The sequence below is a fragment of the Rhynchophorus ferrugineus genome, unplaced genomic scaffold (genome assembly GCF_030347505.1).
Source record: "Rhynchophorus ferrugineus isolate W39M unplaced genomic scaffold, kcgeb_rfMv2 rfM3, whole genome shotgun sequence".
Taxonomy (NCBI): Eukaryota; Metazoa; Arthropoda; class Insecta; order Coleoptera; family Curculionidae; genus Rhynchophorus; species Rhynchophorus ferrugineus.
The window spans coordinates 39,962,412-39,984,850 of record NW_027472582.1 but is presented as its reverse complement, the minus strand read 5'-3'; the positions used below and the strand labels follow the sequence as shown (position 1 = coordinate 39,984,850).

Below are 22,439 nucleotides of genomic sequence, written 5' to 3'. Positions count from 1 at the left end.
TGGAAAAATTATCGCAGAACTAAAACAAAATGGGCTTAAATGCTTAAATGCGAAGTATTAAAAAAAAAATTTAAAAAGAAAAGACCAAAAATAACAAAGGAGAAATTTTAGTCCACAAGAAAAAACATTTTTGGTATTAAAAGAATTTTAGGGGTCGGAAAAAAAATCGAACTTAATACCGCAATGCAAAAGATGCCAATTGCATGGACACACACAGAAATTCTGCAGAAGAGTACCTAGATGTGTAAAATGTTCAGGTAAATATACCAGAGTGCAGAAAACTCAAAGAATCTAAGCCGAAATGTGCAAACTGCAATAAAACGTATTCGGCAAGTTATAGAGGATGTGTAGTTGCTAAAACACTACAAGAGAGGAGAAATAGAGTAGCTCATGTTAAACTTCAAGAGACAATAAGTGAAAAGAAACAACCGAAAAAATATAACAACGTTAATGTTGAAATGACTTATGCCCAAAATATCAGTCAAAATAGCCAAAGATACACAAAGGAATATAAAACAACCACCAACGAATTACTACTTAAACTAATAGGAAAGCTGGACAGACAAGAAAAAATGATCGAATATTTTTCCGAAAAGATTGAAAAACTAGAAATGAAAAACATTAGGCATGTGGCCCCAAAAACCCGAAATGGCAAATAAAGATATCCGAATAGCAATTTGGAATGCTAATGGAATCCAGCAACATCACGCTACCCTACGGGTATTCCTAGATATACAAAAAATAGATATTTGCCTAATATCAGAAACCTATTTAACAAAAGAATCCTTTATAAAATGTAGAGGATATACATTTTATCATACCATACATCCAGCTAACACCGCAAGAGGAGGAAGTGTAATAATAATAAAAAAAGAACATTTCCCACCATCAAGAACCCGGGCTCAGTACAGCAGAAAATCAGGTAACAGCAGTAACTATTAAATCAAGCCGATACAAGGTTACAATATGACAACAACTAAAGACAATGAACTGCATAAAGCAGCTGCTGAACTAAGATGTAGTTACGTGTTAACTGGAAAACCAACTTATTGGCCGACTGATCAAGAGAAAACCCGAGACCTGTTAGATTTCTTCATAGTAAGAAACATAACATCCAACTATACAAAAGTCGAAGAAAATTTTGAGCTAAGTTCAGATCATACGCCAGTGATTCTGACGTTGAGCGAAAATATAATAAGAATGGAAAGAAGCCCAACGTTAACAAACAAGAGAACAGACTGGGAAGGATTTGCTGAAGAATTGAACAAACGAATTCAACTAAATGTACCCCTCAAGACAGCTGAACAATTAAATCTTGAAACCTAGAAATCTACCAAGAAAGGGAATTATACAACTCACCAACTTGATCAATGCAGCATTTACATTAAAACATGTCCCAGACATTTGGAAGATTACGGAAATTATAATGATCCCAAAACCTGGAAAGTCAGCAAAAGAAATAAAAGCCTATAGACCTATATCACTGATGCTAGCAATATCTAAGGTTTTTGAAAAACTCCTGTTGAAAAGAATAAAACCGATCATAGAGAGAAAAAACCTAATACCAACACACCAGTTTGGGTTTATTAACAAACACTCAACAATTGACCAGATCCACAGAATAACAGATGTTATTGAAAAATCTTACGAAAGTAAAAAAGTATGCTCAGCTATATTCTTAGATGTAGCAGAAGCCTAAGCGATAAGGTTTGACATGGAAGCCTTTTTCATAAACTACAGAATACATCAGAATACAACCAGAACATTTCGAGTCAAACAAGAAGAAGCTTACTCTACAATAAAAGAAGCTAAAGCAGGTGTACCACAAGGAAGTGTACTGGGACCAATGCTTTATCTACTCTACATTTTTGATATATCACAAATGGAAAATATTACGATAGCTACATTTGCTGATGATACGGCGAGTATAGCTGTCGGAGACAATAGTGAAGAAGCCTCACGAAAATTATAACAGGCAAGTGACAATATAAATAATTGGACACAAACTTGGAAAATAAGAATTAATGAAAGTAAATCTGTACATGTGCAGTTTACCTATAAACAGACCATACAAGCAGCAATAACATTAAATAATACTATCATTCCATATAGCAACAGCGCTAAATATCTCGGAATGAATCTCGATGCAAAACTTCGCTGGAAGAAACGTATAAAGAATAAAATAAAAGAACTGGAATTGAAAGGAGAGGAAGAGGAGAGGAGAGGAAAATGTACTGGCTAATTGGAAGAAAATCACAATTATCAGTACATAATAAATTGCTATTATATAAGCAAACACTGAAACCCATATGGGCAAACGGGGTTCAATTATGGGGATGTTCTGCAAAGAGTAACATAAATAAAATACACATTTTTCAGAACAAAGTCCTGAGAGGTATTGTGGGTACACCCAAATACTATAGGACTAATTACCTACATCGAGACCTTCGGATACCCACAGTCAGCCAAGAAATCAAGAGAATTGCAAGGGGACATGAGGAAAGACTTCATTCTCATACGAATATTGCAATATTACAACTTTTGGATACCACCAGAACAGGATACAGACTCAAAAGAATCAAACCAACTGATTTTGTATAGTGTTGTGTAGTGAGGTGCATATTGTTGGATATATAAATAATTGGGTGAGTGCGCCTACATCTGACATCCTCTGATGATGTATATATGGTTGCATAGTCGATATTAAGTAGTTTCCTGTAAATTATAATAAACGCTACGGCGCATGCTCGTACTAATGCAATCCGAACAGGATGAAGATCCCACCATCTTGATTCATTCTGTCTTGGGGCTTTGACCGATATGTTTGTAGAAATAAATGAAGAGTGACTCAGTTGAATCCAGTGTTTTAATTGCCCAAACACCTTCACCAAATCGATTCTACACAATCGGTTCTAACAATATATTAAAAAAATTCAGCAGTGACATGAATAAACATTATTTCACCAGAGACTGAGGTAGGGCAGATGGGTCCTTTTAGTTATATACCTAGATTTAAGTTCTTATAAAGACAAATTGTAGATTAACGGAAACGACTAGTAACAATGTATTAATTAAATAATAAAAAATTATAAATAAAAATATAAAAAATTAGAATGAGTAATAACTTCCGGGCCGACAAGATGGATGTCTACAATTAGACCATTAACACCGAGAACAGCAGAAACAGCCATGCCAACCTAATGGGCGTCTGCAATCAGAGTGCCACCACTAGCGGAGACCAGTAACTTGGTCGCCAACTAGACAACTATGCCACAAATATGTTGCATAGCGTACAAGAAATCCACAAATAGGCTACACCAATATATATATTAACAATCAGAATTAACAAAAGAATTACACATGATGCCAATATAGCGAATGTCAACAAAGAGGCTATCAATAAGCAAAACTCAAACGGGCCACATAAACAAACAAGCTGTTCATAAACAAAATCAAGTAGTTACAAAATCAATCATGTAGTCACTATATAAGACGTCAACAATGGCAGTAGCAAGAACAAGCATTAATATTACATCAACGTCATCAACAAAATTACACATGATTGACACAAGTAAGATGGACATCCCTACGGATGTACAAAAATTAGTAAGGCGAGAGAATACTAGACAACATTGGTTTGGTGATATAAATAGTGAATCCACATGAGTTTGGATTAAAACTAATTAGTATTTTGTTTCGAGTATAGAAATAGAAAAGAATAGAAAATAGAAAAACTATAGAGGTACTAAATTATCACATCAACTGTTATACAAATTTACATAGACACAAGAAGAAGGAAGAACCAACAGAGTTCACACATAAGCAGACATATTGGAAGAATATTTTGAAGATCTTCCATGATAAAGATGCAGGTAGGGGTGAAGCAACCATTGTTATTAAATCAGCCAAAATTAGTATAAAATAAGGCAAAAATTAGGAATTGAGATATCTTTAACATCCAAGATTACTATTTTAAATCTCATGTCAAAATTAGAAAGAAGAGACTTTAGTAATATGTTAATATACCTTAAATAATATGCAATCAACAGAAATATCAATTATGACGACTCAATTTAAAAATAAAACATAATTCATTAAAGTACGTAATTAACAGAATAGTGTGATTAGTCGCTAAATAATTTCAGCAAAATTAAGTAATAATTTAATTGCTATATAATATATATTTCAAATTAAGTATTATAAATTTCCGAAAAATAGGCGAAGGAGAGGGTCAAAGGTTTAAATTTAATTAAATGAAGCCCAATTGTTGCATAATGATAATATTCCCCGTGAACATTATGTATTTTTGGTTAATGTCAATGCATTTTTAATTAGCATGATACATTTTGAATATAAATACTGAAATAATAAACGTCCAAATAGCAGTTTTTCAAAGAGCAGATTTACCTTCAAACGACGGAAATGTTATAAAGAGCAAGATTGCAAAATTTTCATTCAACATTGAACTGCAGTAATAACATTCTTGAAAATTTTTTTTCATGCCACCGTCGAAAATACGTACTTTCGTCCCTAAGAACAGGGAAAAAAGTTAAACATTTACTCCCTGTAAGAAGTACACCTGCGCCCTCTATAAAGGCGGGAAGAAAGAATTTCTTATGCGTATTTATACTCATAATTAGGAACTATTTATTCTGTAGTTACAACAAATTATTTACCACTGTCATTAACGTTGCTACCTCTAACCTTTCTATGCTCTAACCTTAAAAATAATCATCAATATTGTTTTGTCGTCACTCAATTCAATAATCCAGAAAAATAAACAATACGTTATCATCTAATGAATCCACGGACGAGGAAGATGTTATACGAAATTTTGATGCAAAAGCGCGATTGATAATAAATATAGATACGTTGCCGAAGAAGTCTATTGATGTCGGGGGCAGGCATCAAAAACATACTCATCAAAATTTAAAGTTAAATTAATAAGGTACTTTCGACCGGCTATGAAAAAAATCGTATACAGTACACCGGCCAAAAGTTAAAATCTCGGTCCTCGGTCTCGGGCTTTGCCTCGGGAATCATGACGAGCAGGGCCGAAAATTCAACTTTCGGTCGTTGTGGTGTAATATACTATTAAGTTAATGAATTTTAATTCAACTTTACACCTAAGACAACAGACAATATAAATGTGTGAATAATTTGAATAAATGAACATAAAACAAAACCTTAAATTGGGTAGTTTAGTTCAGTATATTTAAAATATTTTGGGAGTAAATCAAAACGGTAGTCTAAATTGATAATAATATTGAAAATATTACTACTGATATTTAAAATACAGTAATTGTACACTTCATATTTTGTTATAAATATATAATATAGCAAATGATTTAAATAAAATATGTTCTTTAAGGGAAGACACTCACATTTCATTTGTGGAATTATCTATGAATTAATAATTAAATTAGTTAAACAATCGAGCATTAAACAAAACAAAAAGTTTTTATTTTTAAATTTTGATTTTATTAATGTAAGCTGATCCAAATTCTTTTAATATTGATGATTTCCTGGAATGGAATATTATATAATTAACATAAAAAAGTTAGCAGAACAACCGTCTTAAATCTGAAATGAAAGTGCCAATTGTAGTTGCATGAATATTGTATTTAGATCTAGCTTCAGATTACTATCAGTTAAAGGTTCTAGCTTTGAAAGAATGTATGCACGATTTTAACCCGAATTTACAACTTTTCGTTTTGAGAAATCACTTACTTTCGTCAACAATTCTCTAGACATAAACACACTTAGATATGTTTACACCAGGGAAAAAGTTAAAATTTTGGAATTGTAAATTTAAAAATTATAGTATATATTGTAACATTTATGATCGAAATGAAGGCAACAAAGGTTTGCAGAAAAACAATAAGGATAAATCGTTGATAGTTGGGTAAAGAAAATAATAAGTATACAAGGCAAAAATGAGTTTGATTGTTCAATTGAGATAAACATTGAAAAGGATAATATATAAAGTTGTATTGGTAATAAAGTTTCATAGTGTAAAGAAAATTTAAGTACATCATACCTCTGAACTTCTGTTTTAACTGTTTGAACTTTAGTTTTATCTGATCAAAATATATAGAGAAGTTAAGTACATAGCACCTCTGAACTATTGTTCGAGCTGTGTCTGATCAAAATATATAGAGAAGTCAAGTATATAATACCTCTGAACTTCTGTTCGAGCTATCGGAGCAAGACGTAAATTATCAGGTTCGTAAGAAAAATAACAGAAGCATAGAATGCACTAGGCCATTCAGAGAAATTAAAATGAATTCTAGCGGTTGGACTTCACCGAAGGCATTAACTGCAATTTAGACAAAACGTACAAAATTGACTTCACAGAAGTTATAAAATAAACTACATGGAAGAACAAGAACACATGGAAACTAAAAGAATTGTATGTAACGGCCTCATGTTGTTACGACATGTAACGACCTCATATGGTTGCAAAAGTAGATGTTAGCGTAGTTATCTAAAAACAAAAATGTATTAGGGGCCACGGCGTATGCCCGTGTCAAAGAGAACACGTTCAACTGACTGTAATGATGGAATTGCCGCATACGCATAATCGGTCCTACTCCGTCCTCTTTTTCTTGGCAGGTATTCCTAGAATACGTACAACTGAATGTAATGATGGAATTGCCGCATGCGCATAATCTGTCCTACTCCTTCAAAGCCGGACGGGATCGAGATGTTAAATATATGACCTGTGTCGATACAAGAGCCAGTATAGAAAAGAGGAAGGAAAGTTAATACAGGGCGCTGTGACTTGTATCGAGTATATAATTATATATACACGAAGGAAAATGGAAGTAACAAGATGGCTGTATGCAACAGCCGGAAATGAATTTCAGAGCACTAGAGCACTCAAAGATCAATGACCATCAGAAGGAACACCAAAAAACTAGAAACATGTGATCTTGAGTTATCAGTATGGTAGAAGGAAAGATTGTAATCAATGTAGTAAATAGTAATGGAGTAATCAAGAGGTTGGAAAATCAATCACGTGTATAATATACATCTATCAGTGAAGCACTAGTAAACTAGTAACATGAGATCCAACAGAATTATCAGTAGGATAGGAGGAAAGATTGTAATCAATCTAGTAAATATTTATGGAGTAATCAAGAGTTTGGAAAATCAATCACGTGTGTAATATACAAGGATCAGTGAAGCACTAGTAAACTAGTAACATGGGATCGAACAGAATTATCAGTAGGATAGAAGGAAACATTGTAATCAATGTAGTAATTAGTAATGAAATAATCAACAGTTAAGAAAATCAACCACGTGTATAATTTATAACAATCAGTGAAACACTAGTAAACGAGTAACATGGGGTCCAACATAATTATCGGTAGGATAAAGAAACATTGCAATCAATGTAGCAATTAGTAATGGAGAAGAGTTTAGAAAATCAACCATGTGTCAGTTGCAAAGACCAGAGAAGTATTGAAAACTAGAAAAAGGGGTCCAACAGAATTACAGGTAAAATGAAAGGCTATTGAACCCAATGAAGAAGAGTTCAGTTAGAAAGCATTAGAATTTTGATATAAATATCCATTCAATTGGGACTTAAGAAGATGGATAAACCTTGTTCTATGTGTGTAGAAGCTAAAGCAACCAGAGCCCTTTCTACTGTAAGGAGACGAGAACAAGTGCAATCGAAGAGTTAATTCATTCGGATATTTATAGGCTAATAAACCCAATATCTGAAGATGGAGGAAGATATTTATAATAGGAAGGATAGAAAATACTAGATGATTTGTCCCATTTTACCAGAGTAAAAATCCTTAAGACAGAAAATGAAGCTGAAGAGAATTTCAAACAATATATTAATGAATTAGAAAGACAACATGGAGTAAAGCTATTATTGTAGGAAAAAGGGGATTCATTTAGAATATAGCAATAGCCCATTCAACGCAAAGTAATGGAAAAGCGGAAAGATTAAATAGGACATTACTAAATAATTAAATTTAGTTCTGTATACGAACTAAACAAGATACCAACAATTAAATCAAACATTGTTCGGGTACACTACATTTGCAGAGATAAGATAATGACTCTTGTCTAGTCACGAAAGGTAGTAATTATTCAGTAGTACTCAATGATGATGCATTAATAAAATGACATGAAGAGCGTATAGTGGATTTAATGGAAAGTCTTTATGATGCTAAACAATTTATTGGAATGGAAAAAGAGCGCGATAGAAAAGATGAAGATTCATCAAAAACATATAATTTAACGACTGCTTGAGGAATTCTACGTAGAAGATCGCATCTAAACAGATCAATTTGGTACGCCAATGGAAGTCAACTTCAATATGGATAATAGTGAACAAATAATTAAAGATATACCGTTTAGAAAATATATAGAGTAATATAAGGCGAATATAAAAAATTAAGAAGAATCTGTGAGTAAACCGATGCATATAGTTTTCCAACAAGAAGAAGAAAACAAGAACTTGAGTGATGATGAAAAAAAAGCATTCAAGAGCACTTAGATAGTTCTGGGTTATATTAAAAAGATTCTGATTTCGAGTTGGAAATAGAGTGTTAATGAATCTGATAGTAATGGAAATAACAAACATATTAGGATTTGATTCTGATGGTCTAGACGAAAATAAGAATAAAACAAAGGGAACTGTGAAGAATGTTAAAAGAAAAGAAAAAACAAAAGTGAACATCCATTAATAATTGATTTGGAGTATAGAGATAAAGAACAGAAGAAAGCTCATGACTGCAGTGATGACCAATTAGTATGATACCTCAATGATGCCAGAAGACCATGAACTAATGTAAGGCGGAAGTGGACTTGAAGGAGCAAGTTATGAAGACTGGTATGGTAACCAACTAGGAAGTTTTAATGGATTCATGCCATTTGATAAAAACAACCCAAAGGCATGGAAGAAATTCATTCGAAGAGAAATACATGTGTATGTTTGACAGCTCAAGAACAAACTATATAATCGATATTAAATTGGACAGTGTTTTGTCGACTATTTCTATGATTGTTCAAAGAGAAAATTGTTTTTAAGTAGAAAACTGACTGTTACCTTTGTTTATCACATAATTGTGTAGATTTATTTGATTAAATTATTAATTAAAATTAAATTCTAACCATGTAAAAATAGAATAGTCCTAAGTTAAAACAAATTTGTATGTACAATGTAATAGTTTTGTTCTGGCAATTTAAATGTACTTTTGTAATTTTTGTTTACAATCTTAATTAGGTTAAGTTATTTAGTACATTTAAATTGAAGGGAAGTGTTAAATATATGACCAGTCTCGATACAAGAGCCAGTATAGAAAAGAGGAAGGAAATTTAATAGAGGGCGCTATGACTTGTATCGAGTGGGTATAAATTACCAGGGATCAAAATAAAGTTTCTCTTTTGTTCCAAGGCCATAAGTGGTGTATTAATTCCCTCCCGTCCCGAATCATAAGTGATTCGTAAAACGAGATACTGCCATCTCGATTCATTCGGTGCTGTGGCTTTAACCGAGTTTGTAAAAATAAATAGAGAGCAATTCAGTTGAATCCAATGTTTTAATTGTCCAAACACCTTCAAGAAATCGATTCTACAAAATTGGCTCTAACAGTAATTAACATGCATTGCTTATATTTATATCTAAAAATAATAAAATTATTCTTATAAGAATTATGAGATCACATAAACATATAGATAAACATGATTTTTTATATTAAAACCATTAATTTAAAACCATTACATCTTCAAATTAAGTATCTAATATTAAATCTATTAGATTATATTACTATTTAGCTACATTCATTACAAAAGCAGGAAATATAACAAATACAGACTAAAAATATCACTTATTAGTCACAAGAAACTTTCTATAATAAAGAAAGACAACCAATATCACAAAGCCTTGCAAGATTTACCCACACAATGTTCGAAATTATTTAAAATATTGTGATAAAATTTAATCAAATCTATATCCAGGTATGTATAAACATTGCGCAATTCATAAGGATCCGACGACAAATTGTAAGCTTCCACAAAATTCTAAAAATACATTAGTGAAAAATTAACATCTGAAATTTCATAATAAAAAAAACATTGTTTTACCTGATTATCCAAAAAACGACAAAATTTAAACCTTAACTCTCCACGAAAATCAATAACACAGGTATAGGTATTATTTCTGCTATCTTGACATTTACACCAACTGCTTATGGTACATCCCTATAACATGAAAAAATATTTAATTCACTATCTACAACAAATATAATTATATCCAATGTATCATTTGAAAGTTGGTTAACAATTAATTAATGACCCAGAATAATGACTTAACAGGTCAATTGAAAAATACGCAGACTCAGACATAGATGGCGCTACTAGAATTAAATCCATATGTTTTTTAATTAGCGATAACCCCCAAAAGATGCGTGTATAAATTTGAAAACTGTCGGATCATTAGTTTGTGAATTATAGCATTTTGAGTGACGCAACTTTTGTTATTGTGGAAAAAATGGAGGAATTTTGCGTCTTGATAAAATATTCCATTTTGAAGGGAAAAAATACAGTTGAAGCAAAAACTTGGCTTGATGCCGAGTTTCCGGACACTGCCCCAGGAAAATCTACCATCAAGGATTGGTATGCTAAATCTAGACGTGGTAAAATGAGCACCGAAGACGGTGAATGTAGTGGACGCCCAAAAGAGATTGTTACCAACGAAAACATTTAAAAAATCCACAAAATTATTTTGAATGGCCGTAAATTGAAATTGAATAGAAAGCAGACACTCTAAATATATCAACTGAATGTGTACATCATACCATTCATGAATATTTGGGTATGAGAAAGCTCTGTTCAAAATGGATGCCGCGCAAGCTCTTTTGACCGAAAACAACGATGAGTTCATGATTCGGAGCAATGTTTGATGATAATCGAGTGGAATAAACCCGAGTTTTTTCATCGATATGTGACAATGAATGAAACATAGCTCCATCATTTCACTGAAGTCCAATCGACAGTCATCCAAGTGGACAGCACACGATGAACCCGCTCCAAAGCGTGGAAAACGCGACAGTGGACTGGCAAGGTTAAGGCGTCTGTATTTTGAGATGTGCATGGAATAATTTTCACTGACTACCTTGAAAAAGGAAGGACCATCAACAGCGACTACTACATAGCGTTATTGGACCGTTTGAAGGGTGGACCGAAAACGGCCGCATTTGAAGAAAAACAAAGTGCTACTTCACCAAGACAATGCACCGTGTCAAAAATCCATTAAATGGGCTTCGAATTGCTTCCTCATCCACCGTACTCTCCAGATCTGGCCCCCAGCGACTATTTCCTGTTCTCAGATCTCAAGAGAATGCTCGCTGGGAAGAAATTTTCGTCAAATGAAGAAGTGATCGACGAAACTGAGGCCTATTTTGATGCAAAAGACACATCGTATTACAAAAATGGTATCGAAAAGTTGAAGGGTCGCTATAATCAGTGTATCACCCTTGAAGGGAATTATGTTGAATAAAAAAACTAATTTTGCCAAAAGTTGTGGTTTACTATGGTAGGCCGGGGACTTCAATTGACCTGTTAGATATTATATTAGTGGGAAAAATATTTTTGAAACCAAAAAGTAACTTGATAATCATTATGGTGATTGTCATGTAAACTAATGAGAGGTTTGTTTACCCAAAACCTGCAGTTTATTTCCCGGAAAGATAAAAAAGGCCCAAAATAAAGTTTTGGAAAAGCGGAAATCTATGAGGTGGTTGACCCCTTAAATATATCTATATATTGTATACTTTTTTGTAACAATTAAGCATTCCTAAATTGCCTTTGAATTCATTTACGCCGGTCCAAAAACAACACATCGACTATTTAGATATCTAGAATTGAGAAAGCAAAATTAAAAGAAAAAGGAGGAATACGAATCACCTTCAACGGTGGCTATTCAAAAAGTTTTATGTTTAATAAAATATTTGCTTGATATATTGCTTTACTATTAAGTTTAGAGTAGAGTCTACATGGAATAGAATAAATACATTCTATAATAAAACTTATCGAGCTCTCATATCGAACGGCAAAACTTATTAAATAACTTAGTATATTAAATAAAACTTCAACTTACAGTTACATTAGAGTCATATTTCCACGGGCATCCTCTTTCTGCCATTTTATCTTCACCTTCACCCCAATATTCCAAAAATATATACTTAAGGGTAACAACATTTCGTTTATTAAATAGCTGCTTTTTGAAACTGTTTCCATCCATAATTTGATCAGTTTTAATACCAGCTAAATGAAGAATAGTAGGAGCAATATCCACTGAAGACACAGGATAAGGTTCCAGAATCCTTTTTGGGACACCAGGTCCACTTATTAACAGCGGAACTCTGGTATCTGCCTCATAAGGCTGACGTTTATCCCAAGGTTGACCAAACTGACCTAGAATTGAAATGGATTATAAAGATTATATATATATAAATATATATATATATATTGTGCTGTGTGCTGGCTTGCGAAAAATGTGTGCTGTACATGGTGAACCTATTTCCCTTCGGTAGTAGCTAAATTATAGTATAGGTGTTATTCACAAAATTGTTGAACCACTTTCACAATGCTGGATACAAAAAGAAACCTCGATACATACATACATACATACATTTACATACATACATACATCTAAGTTAATTGCAAGAAACCTATATACATGAATATCTACAGTCACCTGCTAGACCAGAATGAAATCGAGTTGTTTTTATATCGCGTTTATAGCACCTGCAGTAACCAATAATGGTTGGTGAGCGTTTATCACTGAAAAAACCGATAAAGATGATGCTATGTGTATAGCGTATAATGAGACTGCATGAGAATCATCTAGCATTAGCTACTTCTAGTTGGTCCAAAACACAATTATAGACAACTAGAGAAATTACACAGGTAATTCAAAGAAGACAACTACAATTAAATAATATGAGATGATTATTTGTTATCTTACATCATGACAATTTTTGGTGACCCGTCAAAAATTCCGTTAAATTACATGGCAATTTTTTGATGCATTTACCGCATAGCATCATCTATCAACCCTGATCTATGCAGAATTTGTTCCTGGAAGTTTCCAGAACAACAAAAACTATTTTCCAGTAACTTGTCGACAAAAGTGGGGCATGTTTGATTGAAACTAAATGAGTTTCACACCATCATAAAATTGTAATTCACCTAAACAAAAGTAATTCACCAAACTTTTTCCCAGACCCAACATATAAAATGTGACATTAAGAAAAACAAAACAAAAAAGGCGAAATTTAAGTTTATCAAAAAAATAAATAACCTATATGATATCCGTTATCCGAATTTATAATAAAATAAGTTTTGTGAAATAATTTGAGCTTTTTTAATTGAAGTACAACTCTCTCCACGAGATCATCAACAGCTAGTAAAGTCTGAAGTCTTCGCCTCTGTATATTGTCCAATATCGTAATATTCTTTGGTAAACTGACAGGTGGCATTTGCACTATCCAGTGTTTCTAAAAAATACATTCAGTAAGGAAATGATTTATAAACTGTTGTAATATTTCCTACATTATTTGAGGTGTAGTTAAATGATGGGTTTGTCACTACACCAACGGAAGAAAATTTATTGATATATCTTTTGGGTGGAATAAAAGGAGCATGGCTAGCTGGAGGAGCAACCATCATAAAAAATGGCTTATCTATCACAGATTTTTGATTCAGGAAACTCAAACTGTAATTGGCCTGAAATATTAAACATAATGTTTATGTTGTGTGACAACAGATATAAATATATTATTGAGATTAACCAAAATTGTAAAAACCAACTACTGTTAAGCAGCTAGGGGTTTAAGAAATGAAACTGCCCTGACATTTTTTCCATTCCAACAAGGAATATTTCTTTTGGAGAGAAATTCCACAAATAACTTTTAAAGTTAATTATTTTATAATTTAACTATTTATAGTATGTTGGATATATAAACAATTAAGTGGCAGCGCCTACATGTGACGGCATCATGTATATATGGTTGCATAAGTAGATTTTAGTGTAGTTATCTAAAAATATAAAATTATAAGCGCATGTTCGTGTCAAAGCCACCCGGACGGGATGGAGATCCCGCCGTCTTGATTCATTCTGTGTTGTGGCTTTGACTAAGTCGGTTGAAAAGTGTAAATACAGAGCGACTCAATTGGACCCAGCATTTTAATTATCCAATCACCTTCACCAAACCAGGTTTGTAAAATCCTTTTCTAACAAATCAGAAATAGGATAGTGAACAACGCGTCATAATGGATTTCAAGAACACCACGATGAAACGCCCAGCCATCCGAGAAAAACCCAGGAAAGACAAAAGAAGACGGTAGCGTAGCCGAGGTAGCAAAACTACCACGAGGTCGAGGTCTCCCAGTGACTCTCAACCGATGAGAAAAAGATCAGGGAAAATCAGCTGAAAGGAAGCAGAATAAAATACGAAGTAACAAGACGTCGCCAGCACGAGCGAACGGAGGAGAGACGCCGACGAGCGGGTCAGCAGTCTAGAGAGCAAGAAGAGTTGAGTCGTCATAAAGTCAACCAACAAATTGAGGAACGCTAACCGGTGCAACTAGTGAACCAAGATGGCGGAAAACGCACAAGACGCCAACCGGTAGGCCACCAATGGGGACACTAGCTAGCGGTACAAGGGGAAGAAGAAAATCCACCTCCGCCTGTGGCGTGCCCACCAGCAGGTACGCCAACAATTGCAGAACGCCATGTAATGCAATCGCCTCAGTCCGCGACGTGCCAACCCGCAGGTACGCCATCGATCGAGAGACGCCAGATGATGCCGCTACTGCAACCGGAGACAAATCAGTCCATCCCAGGTACGCCGACGATCGAAGAACACCATGTGGTACCGTGGCCCCAGTCCGCGATGTACCAATCAGCCAATCGTTGATCGAAAGATGCCAGGCGATGCAGCAACTGCGACCAGGGACCAATCAACCCATTACAGGTACGCCATTACTCAAAAGACTGCTGAGAAGAAACCAACCAGCGCAGCGGCCGCAGCCCGAGGTCTACCAATCAACGACACATACCAGACAGGTCGAGGAGCTCCAGTCGGTGATACATCGACGCCCGAGGCCGGTCGGCCAGGCGACCGGGTAGGCGTCCATCCGGCCACATATCGCAGTCCGAGACTCTCCAACGGACCAGTCTACCCCAGCATAAGGCCTCAAGAGCCTCTATAAGATACATGTCATTGGGTTGCGGCACAGGAACCCTCGAACTGGTCTCAGAATACGGAACATTGAGAAGATCAATTACCAACAAGGGGGTACTAGTCAGAAAACTACGATAAGTGCCCACCATCGAACTATCACCAGGGGGAGCATCACCCAGGAAGCCACTACGATGACTATCTGTAACTAAGTCGCCATCAAGGGGAGCGATACCAGGCCGAACCTTATGAAGACTGGCCACAACAGAATCATCGAGAGAGCATCACCAGTTAGGTCAACAAGATGAACACCCACAAAACTTTACCACTACACCATAGAAACACTTGCCTGGAATATTTCTAGGACTTCCCATATAATGTACCTTTGCAACAGATAGCGTAACACTTTTTTAAACTTTTAAAACGCTAGAATAAGAATGACACATATGTGTAATATCGTGATTTCCTAAATACTTGAGAGTTGTGTATTGTGAACGATCATCAAAATTTATGAAGTAATTATGAAATAATAAATCGATAAAGAAAAATTCTAATGAAGAAATTTGTAATTAAAGAAGAAAATTCTAATAAAGAAAAAAAAGAAAAAAATTGGTAGTTTATTTCTGTTAGCACATTGGCTGAAAAGTCCCAGGTCTAACACATAGATGGCGCTAGTTTTATTGCAATCGCTGCTTTTTCAGTTAGTAAAAACCTTCAAAAGAAATTTCATGATATTCTACTCATAAGTTTGTTGTTTTATTTTATTGTGCTAAGAGTGACACTACTTTTGTTATTTTGAAAACAATGGATCAAAAACAATTTCGTGTTTTAATTTTACACAGCTTCTTGATGGAAAAAAATGCCCCTCAAGCGAAGCAATGGCTTGAAAAGTGTTATAGGGACTCCGCTCCATCAGAAACAATTATAAAACTTTGGTTTACTGACTTCATACGTAGTTGTAGAGGCACCAGTGATGCAGAACCCAGTGGACATCCAAATGAGGTCGTAATACCGATAACATCAAAAATATCAACAAAATCGTTTTGAATTATCGAAAAGTGAAGTTGCGTGAATTAGCGAAATCGTAAAGTTATCAAAAGAGCGTGTTGGTTTTATATTATATGAGCATTTGACTATGAGAAAGCTATATTTAAAGTGGGTGCCGCGTTTACTCGCAATTGGCCGAAAATAAGAACGTGTTGATGATTCTGTGTTTGGTTATGTTTAACCGTAACAAACCGGAATTTTTGCGTCGATATGTAAGAATGGATGAAACATGGATCCATCACTTCACTCCAGAATCAAAACCATCGTCATGTGAGTAGGCAGCAACTGGTGACAAGCTTATTTTGAGGCAAAAGATACATCGTTCTACAAAAGTGGTATTAAAATTTTAGAGCGGCGCTGGAATTATTGTATGGCTCTTGATGGGGTTTTGCATTGATGAATAATGCCAATTTTGAACAAACAAAAACGTTTTCTTTGTTACGTCCGGAATTTTTCAGCCCTTGTGTTAAGAACATTTTGGTATATATAGATACCTGATGGCCTTTGATGGGAACTTTGGTATAAATATAATGGCACTTGTAATCTAAACACAAGTAATTATTTTAACCTATATATCCTCTCTTCTATATATTAATCGGCTTAGCGACAAATTTGTCCCCCTTTTTGAGGAAAACTGGGGCACGTGGCGGCCTTAAAATTGGCACACTTAAATTTTATTTTTTAAATCTAAAGTGTTCATATAATAGGCGCTACAAATAAATTCTAATAAAATAAAATACGCCCAAACCAAGCAACCAGTAATTATTACTTTATAGATGTAAATTTTGAAAAATCAATAGTTAATTGATTAATTGTAAGTACATTCCTTTAATATACATACAACTCTAAATAGTAAAAAATAATTTACCTATTTGACTTCCTTATTAACAATTAATAACAATTTCGAAATTGTTAATCGACTTCAAAAAAGGCGGAGGCTCTATGTTCGACTGTACATATATATATATAACATAATATGTTTTTATGTTAAAACAGAGTATATATTTATATATATTTTTATATATATATACAGAAAACTAACTTATAATACTTTGTTATAACATTCACTGGTGTAGTAATTGAATGTAATGTAATAATAATATACATTGCTGATCTTATGTTGTAAAAGTTTTACTGTAAAAACTAGTTTCAGTAATGCATCATTTTTATAGTATTCCCTTACTAAGTTATGAGAGAAACATGATTAACTTAATAAATTGTGGTCAAATATCAATCACAAGTTTCAGTAATTCTTTGTTACTGCCATCATGCCTATTAATTTTCTTGTTTAATTTTAAAATAGACATCAAATCCAGTTGAAATTATTAATTTATTAAAGATTAACATATCATATTGATAAAAAATCAGTTGTGATCTCAGTACTTTTATATGTATTATCAAGTATAGTATGGAAAAAAGTCAAAAAAACTTAAAGAATTATTGTGACCTTATGATAATGCACAATAGCCTATATAGTCCTTAATATTTAGTGTTAATGCCACAGTTTGTTGAAGCTTAAATGCACTCAGTATGATGTAAAGATAGGAGAATTTCAAAAATTGCACAAATTCAAGTATAGAGATACTAAAATAATTTTCAGATATAAACAATTGCTTCTAGAACAAATAATGAATATGCTAAGATAATACATTTAGAGGATATATTCAAGAAAAAGTTACTTTAATCCTCCTCATTATATGATACTTACCAGCAAATCAGTTAAATAAAGATTATGTATTTTGACAGCAGTACCATTTACTGATAACGTGTAATTGTAATATTTTGAATTCCCTTTTAGACCAATCCACCAATCATACCCTTTGGGTACATGACTAGTACCACCTGAAAATTTTGATCCATACTGAAACATGAAATATTTAAAAATTAAGAAATATTTGATCTAAGTAAATATACCACCTACCTGATTTAAATATTTTCCAGCATAAAATGTAGTGTAATTGGCATGACTTTGAAGGAGAGCTGCTATAGAATAAGGCTCATGATTTATTTGCCATTGTTCACTGTTGCAATTTCCTGATACTGAGTTATTGACAACCCCTAAATTATGAGCAAACTTCCCAGTTAAGATTGTACTTCGGCTTGGACAACAAAGTGGTGTATTTACAAACTGCAAAAAGCATACTGCATAAATATTAACCTAATCATGTTAATACATGATAATTAAAATTTGTAGCTAATTATGTTGCACTTTTCGTCATAAACATGTTTAAAAAAGAAACCTTTAGAAATTTTTTTAGAAACAAAAAATAAGATCAAAACTACATGTTTACTGGATAATAAAAAAATTAAACCAACTATTTAGAAATACATCCTTACCGCATTCAAGAAAAATTTCCCCCTATCAGCTATAAGGCTTAAAGATTTTTTCATGGACATCTAAAACAGTCATAATGGTGATAAGTTCAATTGCACAAAAAAACTTACCAAGCCATTTAGCATCAAGTCTTGGTCGTCGGTTAAAATATAAACAAAATTTGGGGATATGCGATCACAAAGACAGCAATTTAAAGCAAATGAAATAATTAATGTTTTAACAAAAACACCTTTTTCCATATTGATAAAACACTTTAATTTAAACTACATATGCAATTTACAATTAAATAATAATATATATATCTCTTAAACCTGGGACGGCACTAGTTCAATTCCCTGACATTCTTGAGCTATTCTTATACCAAGAGCGAATATTCCAATGCTTTTTACTAAAGCCCTACGCAAAAAAAAAACTTCACTTAACCTTACTTAGTTATAATATTCAGGCGTACCACTTAAATTCGTCATAGTACAGCCCTTTAACAAAAGCTATAACTCCACCTTGTTTTGTCATTTTAGGTGTTTAAATATCTACTCCGTGCAGCTAGAGACAAGCGTCTTTTCATAAAAGAACTTGCCAACTTTTTCTATATTCCCAACCACAAAATATTGTAAAAATCTTTCATAATCCTTTGTATTGTGTTACCAACTTAATTTTATTATAAATTAACGTTGGGAACTATCGACTGAAAATAGTCGAAACAGTCGATAGTTCAAAAACTAAGGACTGTTATATTTTATTAGAATGGGCATATTTCATAGGATATAGAGTCTTCTATTTCTGTATTCTGTGGGCATATTTGTTCCAACCGTACGATAAGTTACAGGGATATATCATTATACGTATTTCTTCTTTATTTTTAATGCCCATGGAAATAAATTGTTGTATGTTAAAGAAGAGTTTTTCTATCAGAAAATTAATTTATTAGAAATATTTAGTATGAATACTGTTTACCGTTAATATTGTTTACAAAATTTAGCAACTGCTACTGTAAAGACTTTCAAATTTTCAACTTTTCAAATCGTTTGGAATCGGTATAATTTATGGAACCTTTCAAATTTAAATTTAGTTTTTAAGATCTTACGAAAGAACTTTTGATAATTGAATAATAATCGAGAGAGTTAGATCGAAAGTAACTAAAAGTACAGTTTGAAACAGTCGATAGTAAAAAATAATAAAATCAGTCGAACCAAAAATAGCTAAAGAAGCAGTTGATAGTCAAGAGTAGTCAATCACTAAATAGTCTATAGTCGTTTCCAGTCGATAGTTCCCAACGCTATTAAAAATCGACTATAAAGTCAAGATATAACAGTGACCGCTATCTACCAAAAATGTTTATATTATAATTATAAATAATTAATTTATATGAAAGAATTGCATAATAAAATAACAATAATAATCATGTATAATAACATTATACGATTTAAAAATTAAATAATTAGATTAAATAATGTTGCATTTCTAAATTTTTAAATAATAATTTGTTGGTAGAATACCTTCCTAGCCTAGAAAAAAATCAGTTATACAAATTCCATTCAGATAAGTGCCATCTCTAGGAAGCGTGTTAAACCACTATCAGCAGCTTGACTTGAGAAAGCTTTTGTTACTCTCGTATTTGCATGAAAACTTTATATTTAAGGTGGGTTAAACCAAACAAATAAGTTATTAAATAAAATCCATTTCCAAAATACGAATGAAGTATATTCAAACTGAATAAAAATAAATCGCATTTGTATTGTTTAGCAATTATGAGTAAGAGAAGCAGTCCAACTCCAACACCAACAGAACCTACCGCTCCAGAAGAGTATGTTGTTGAAAAAATTATAGACAGTAGAATTAATGAACATGGTGTGAAAGAATACTATCTGAAATGGATTGGTTATGACGATAAAGATAATACTTGGGAGCCAGAAGAAAATTTAGACTGTCCTGGGTTAATAGCAGCTTACGAAGCCAAAAAGGCAAAAAAACAAAAAGAAAATGAATCAAGAAAGAGACAGAACTCAACCACTCAAGAAAATGATAGCAAATTACCAAAAAAAAAGAAAGCAGATGAGAAAAAGTGTGTAGGATTTGATAGAGGCCTTGAACCCGATACAATTATTGGAGCTACTGATAGTCCAGGTAAGAAGTTCCCGTATAGTTATTGTTAAACATTTATTTTATTTTGTTTTAGGACAATTAATGTTTTTAATGAAATGGCATGGTACAGATGAAGCAGATCTAGTACCGGCTAAACAGGCAAACATAAAATGTCCTCAAGTAGTTATAAAATTTTATGAAGGTAGACTTCGGTGGCACCCACCAATACAAAATACCAATGAAAATAAGGAAAATTAACGTTCCAGCTGTTTCTTAAGTACCGTGTAGTTATTTTTCTAAGGATTTTTAATTTAGTGTTATTTGGATAGATTGGTACTCCAAAGTTTTTTTTTATATGAAAGGTAATAAAGCAATTTTGTAATAGTGTAATATCTTATTTATATATGAAAATGTTGCTATTCTTGTAGTATTTAATGCATAAGGAAAATTATATTAACAGGAACTTTTTAAATTGAAAATAATTATTTCTAAAAATCATTGCTATTTTATTATGTGAGCTCATTAACATGTATTTACAATTATTACTGCAATTTCACTAGATTGACATACCTAGAGAATGAATTAATTTCAGCGGACCGAATAAGATATGTATGTGTTATATATTATTTTAACAAAATTTTCTAGTTTTATGAAATAAATCATTTATGAAGTATAATTGCATTTTTATTATAAATAGCATGAGCATTTTACTATATATTTAAAAATCCACCATACACCTCCAATTTAAGGTTATATTGATTTTCCCGCGATTTTAAATCTGAAGAGTGATTGAATATTGTAAACAAATTGAAAAATATGACCTCAAAGAAGACTTCTTCTAGTTCTGAACCAGATGAACCTGCAGAAGAGTATGTTGTGGAAAAAATAATTGATTGTCGCATAAAAAGTGGAGTAAAGGAATATTTATTGAAATGGATAGGTTATGATGATAAGGATAATACCTGGGAGCCTGAAAGTAATATACAAAAATTACCCAACAATAGATTTTATATTAAATAGTAGTTATTATTTTATGTAAAACTATTTCTTTCAGGTAATTTGGATTGTCCTAGTCTTATTAAGGCCTTTGAAGCAGATAGAGCAGCAAAAGAAGCTGAACGAAGTAAGAAAAGGAAAAGCACAGGTACTCCAACTCTTGATTCCAAAAGCAGTAAAAAATTTAAATTAGACGATAAAAAGTCACATGGTTTTGATAGGGGTTTAGAACCTGAAAAAATTATTGGCGCTACTGATACATCAGGTATTTCTTCAAAATCAAAATGAAAAATACGTCAATAATTCAAACTAACTTATTTTTAGGTCCTCTTATGTTTTTAATGAAATGGGTTGGTACAGATGAAGCTGATTTAGTGCCAGCTAAGCAAGCAAATTAAATGTCCACAAGTTGTTATAAAATTTTATGAAGAGAGATTATCATGGATGTCACCTAATAATGAACCAGAAGAGAGAAAAAGCTAGAAATAAAAATATAACATATTTCTGCTCAATTAACAACATTGAACAGTTGTTACTATTTTAAAGAATAGACTACTATTTAAGTGTTATTATTTATATTTACCATATTCATACATATAATCTAAAAGTAATCATTCAATTTTTAAAATTTATTTTTATGAGGAAATACTGATATTAGCATTTATATAATTGTACCTCTTTTAATCAAATTTACAAGTATTTCTAATAAAAATTATCCACTAAAAAGTGACAACTTTAGATAAGCTTAATTTTAGAATTTAGTGAAGACT

General features: G+C 32.7%; 2 protein-coding genes and 1 pseudogene across 4 annotated transcripts; 2 read left to right on the top strand and 1 right to left on the bottom strand.

Annotated features, from left to right (window-relative positions):
* Window positions 1-9,544: 9,544 nt before the first annotated feature.
* LOC143193919 (N-acetylglucosamine-6-sulfatase) lies at window positions 9,545-19,216 on the bottom strand. 2 transcript variants are annotated; one of them, XM_076400357.1, is made up of 10 exons: window positions 19,043-19,216; window positions 18,702-18,987; window positions 18,594-18,653; window positions 18,178-18,384; window positions 17,965-18,117; window positions 13,579-13,752; window positions 13,328-13,523; window positions 12,122-12,438; window positions 10,108-10,224; window positions 9,545-10,044 (listed from the first exon to the last, which is right to left on the bottom strand). In XM_076400357.1, the coding sequence occupies exons 2-10, from the start codon at window positions 18,828-18,830 to the stop codon at window positions 9,898-9,900; spliced, it is 1,500 nt and encodes a 499-aa protein (XP_076256472.1). In that variant the 5' UTR covers window positions 18,831-18,987; window positions 19,043-19,216; the 3' UTR covers window positions 9,545-9,897. The 2 variants fall into 2 exon arrangements, with proteins under 2 accessions (XP_076256472.1, XP_076256473.1); XM_076400358.1 differs by lacking the exon at window positions 13,579-13,752.
* Window positions 19,217-20,091: 875 nt separating this feature from the next.
* Window positions 20,092-21,349, top strand: LOC143193560 (chromobox protein homolog 3-like). The gene is made up of 3 exons (XM_076399851.1): window positions 20,092-20,230; window positions 20,335-20,715; window positions 20,768-21,349. The coding sequence occupies exons 2-3, from the start codon at window positions 20,340-20,342 to the stop codon at window positions 20,929-20,931; spliced, it is 540 nt and encodes a 179-aa protein (XP_076255966.1). The 5' UTR covers window positions 20,092-20,230; window positions 20,335-20,339; the 3' UTR covers window positions 20,932-21,349.
* A 56-nt stretch (window positions 21,350-21,405) lies between these two features.
* On the top strand, window positions 21,406-22,296 carry LOC143193561 (chromobox protein homolog 5-like; annotated as a pseudogene). Its single transcript, XR_013005055.1, has 3 exons — window positions 21,406-21,649; window positions 21,728-21,934; window positions 21,994-22,296. The product of XR_013005055.1 is annotated as a chromobox protein homolog 5-like (transcript).
* Window positions 22,297-22,439: the final 143 nt, after the last annotated feature.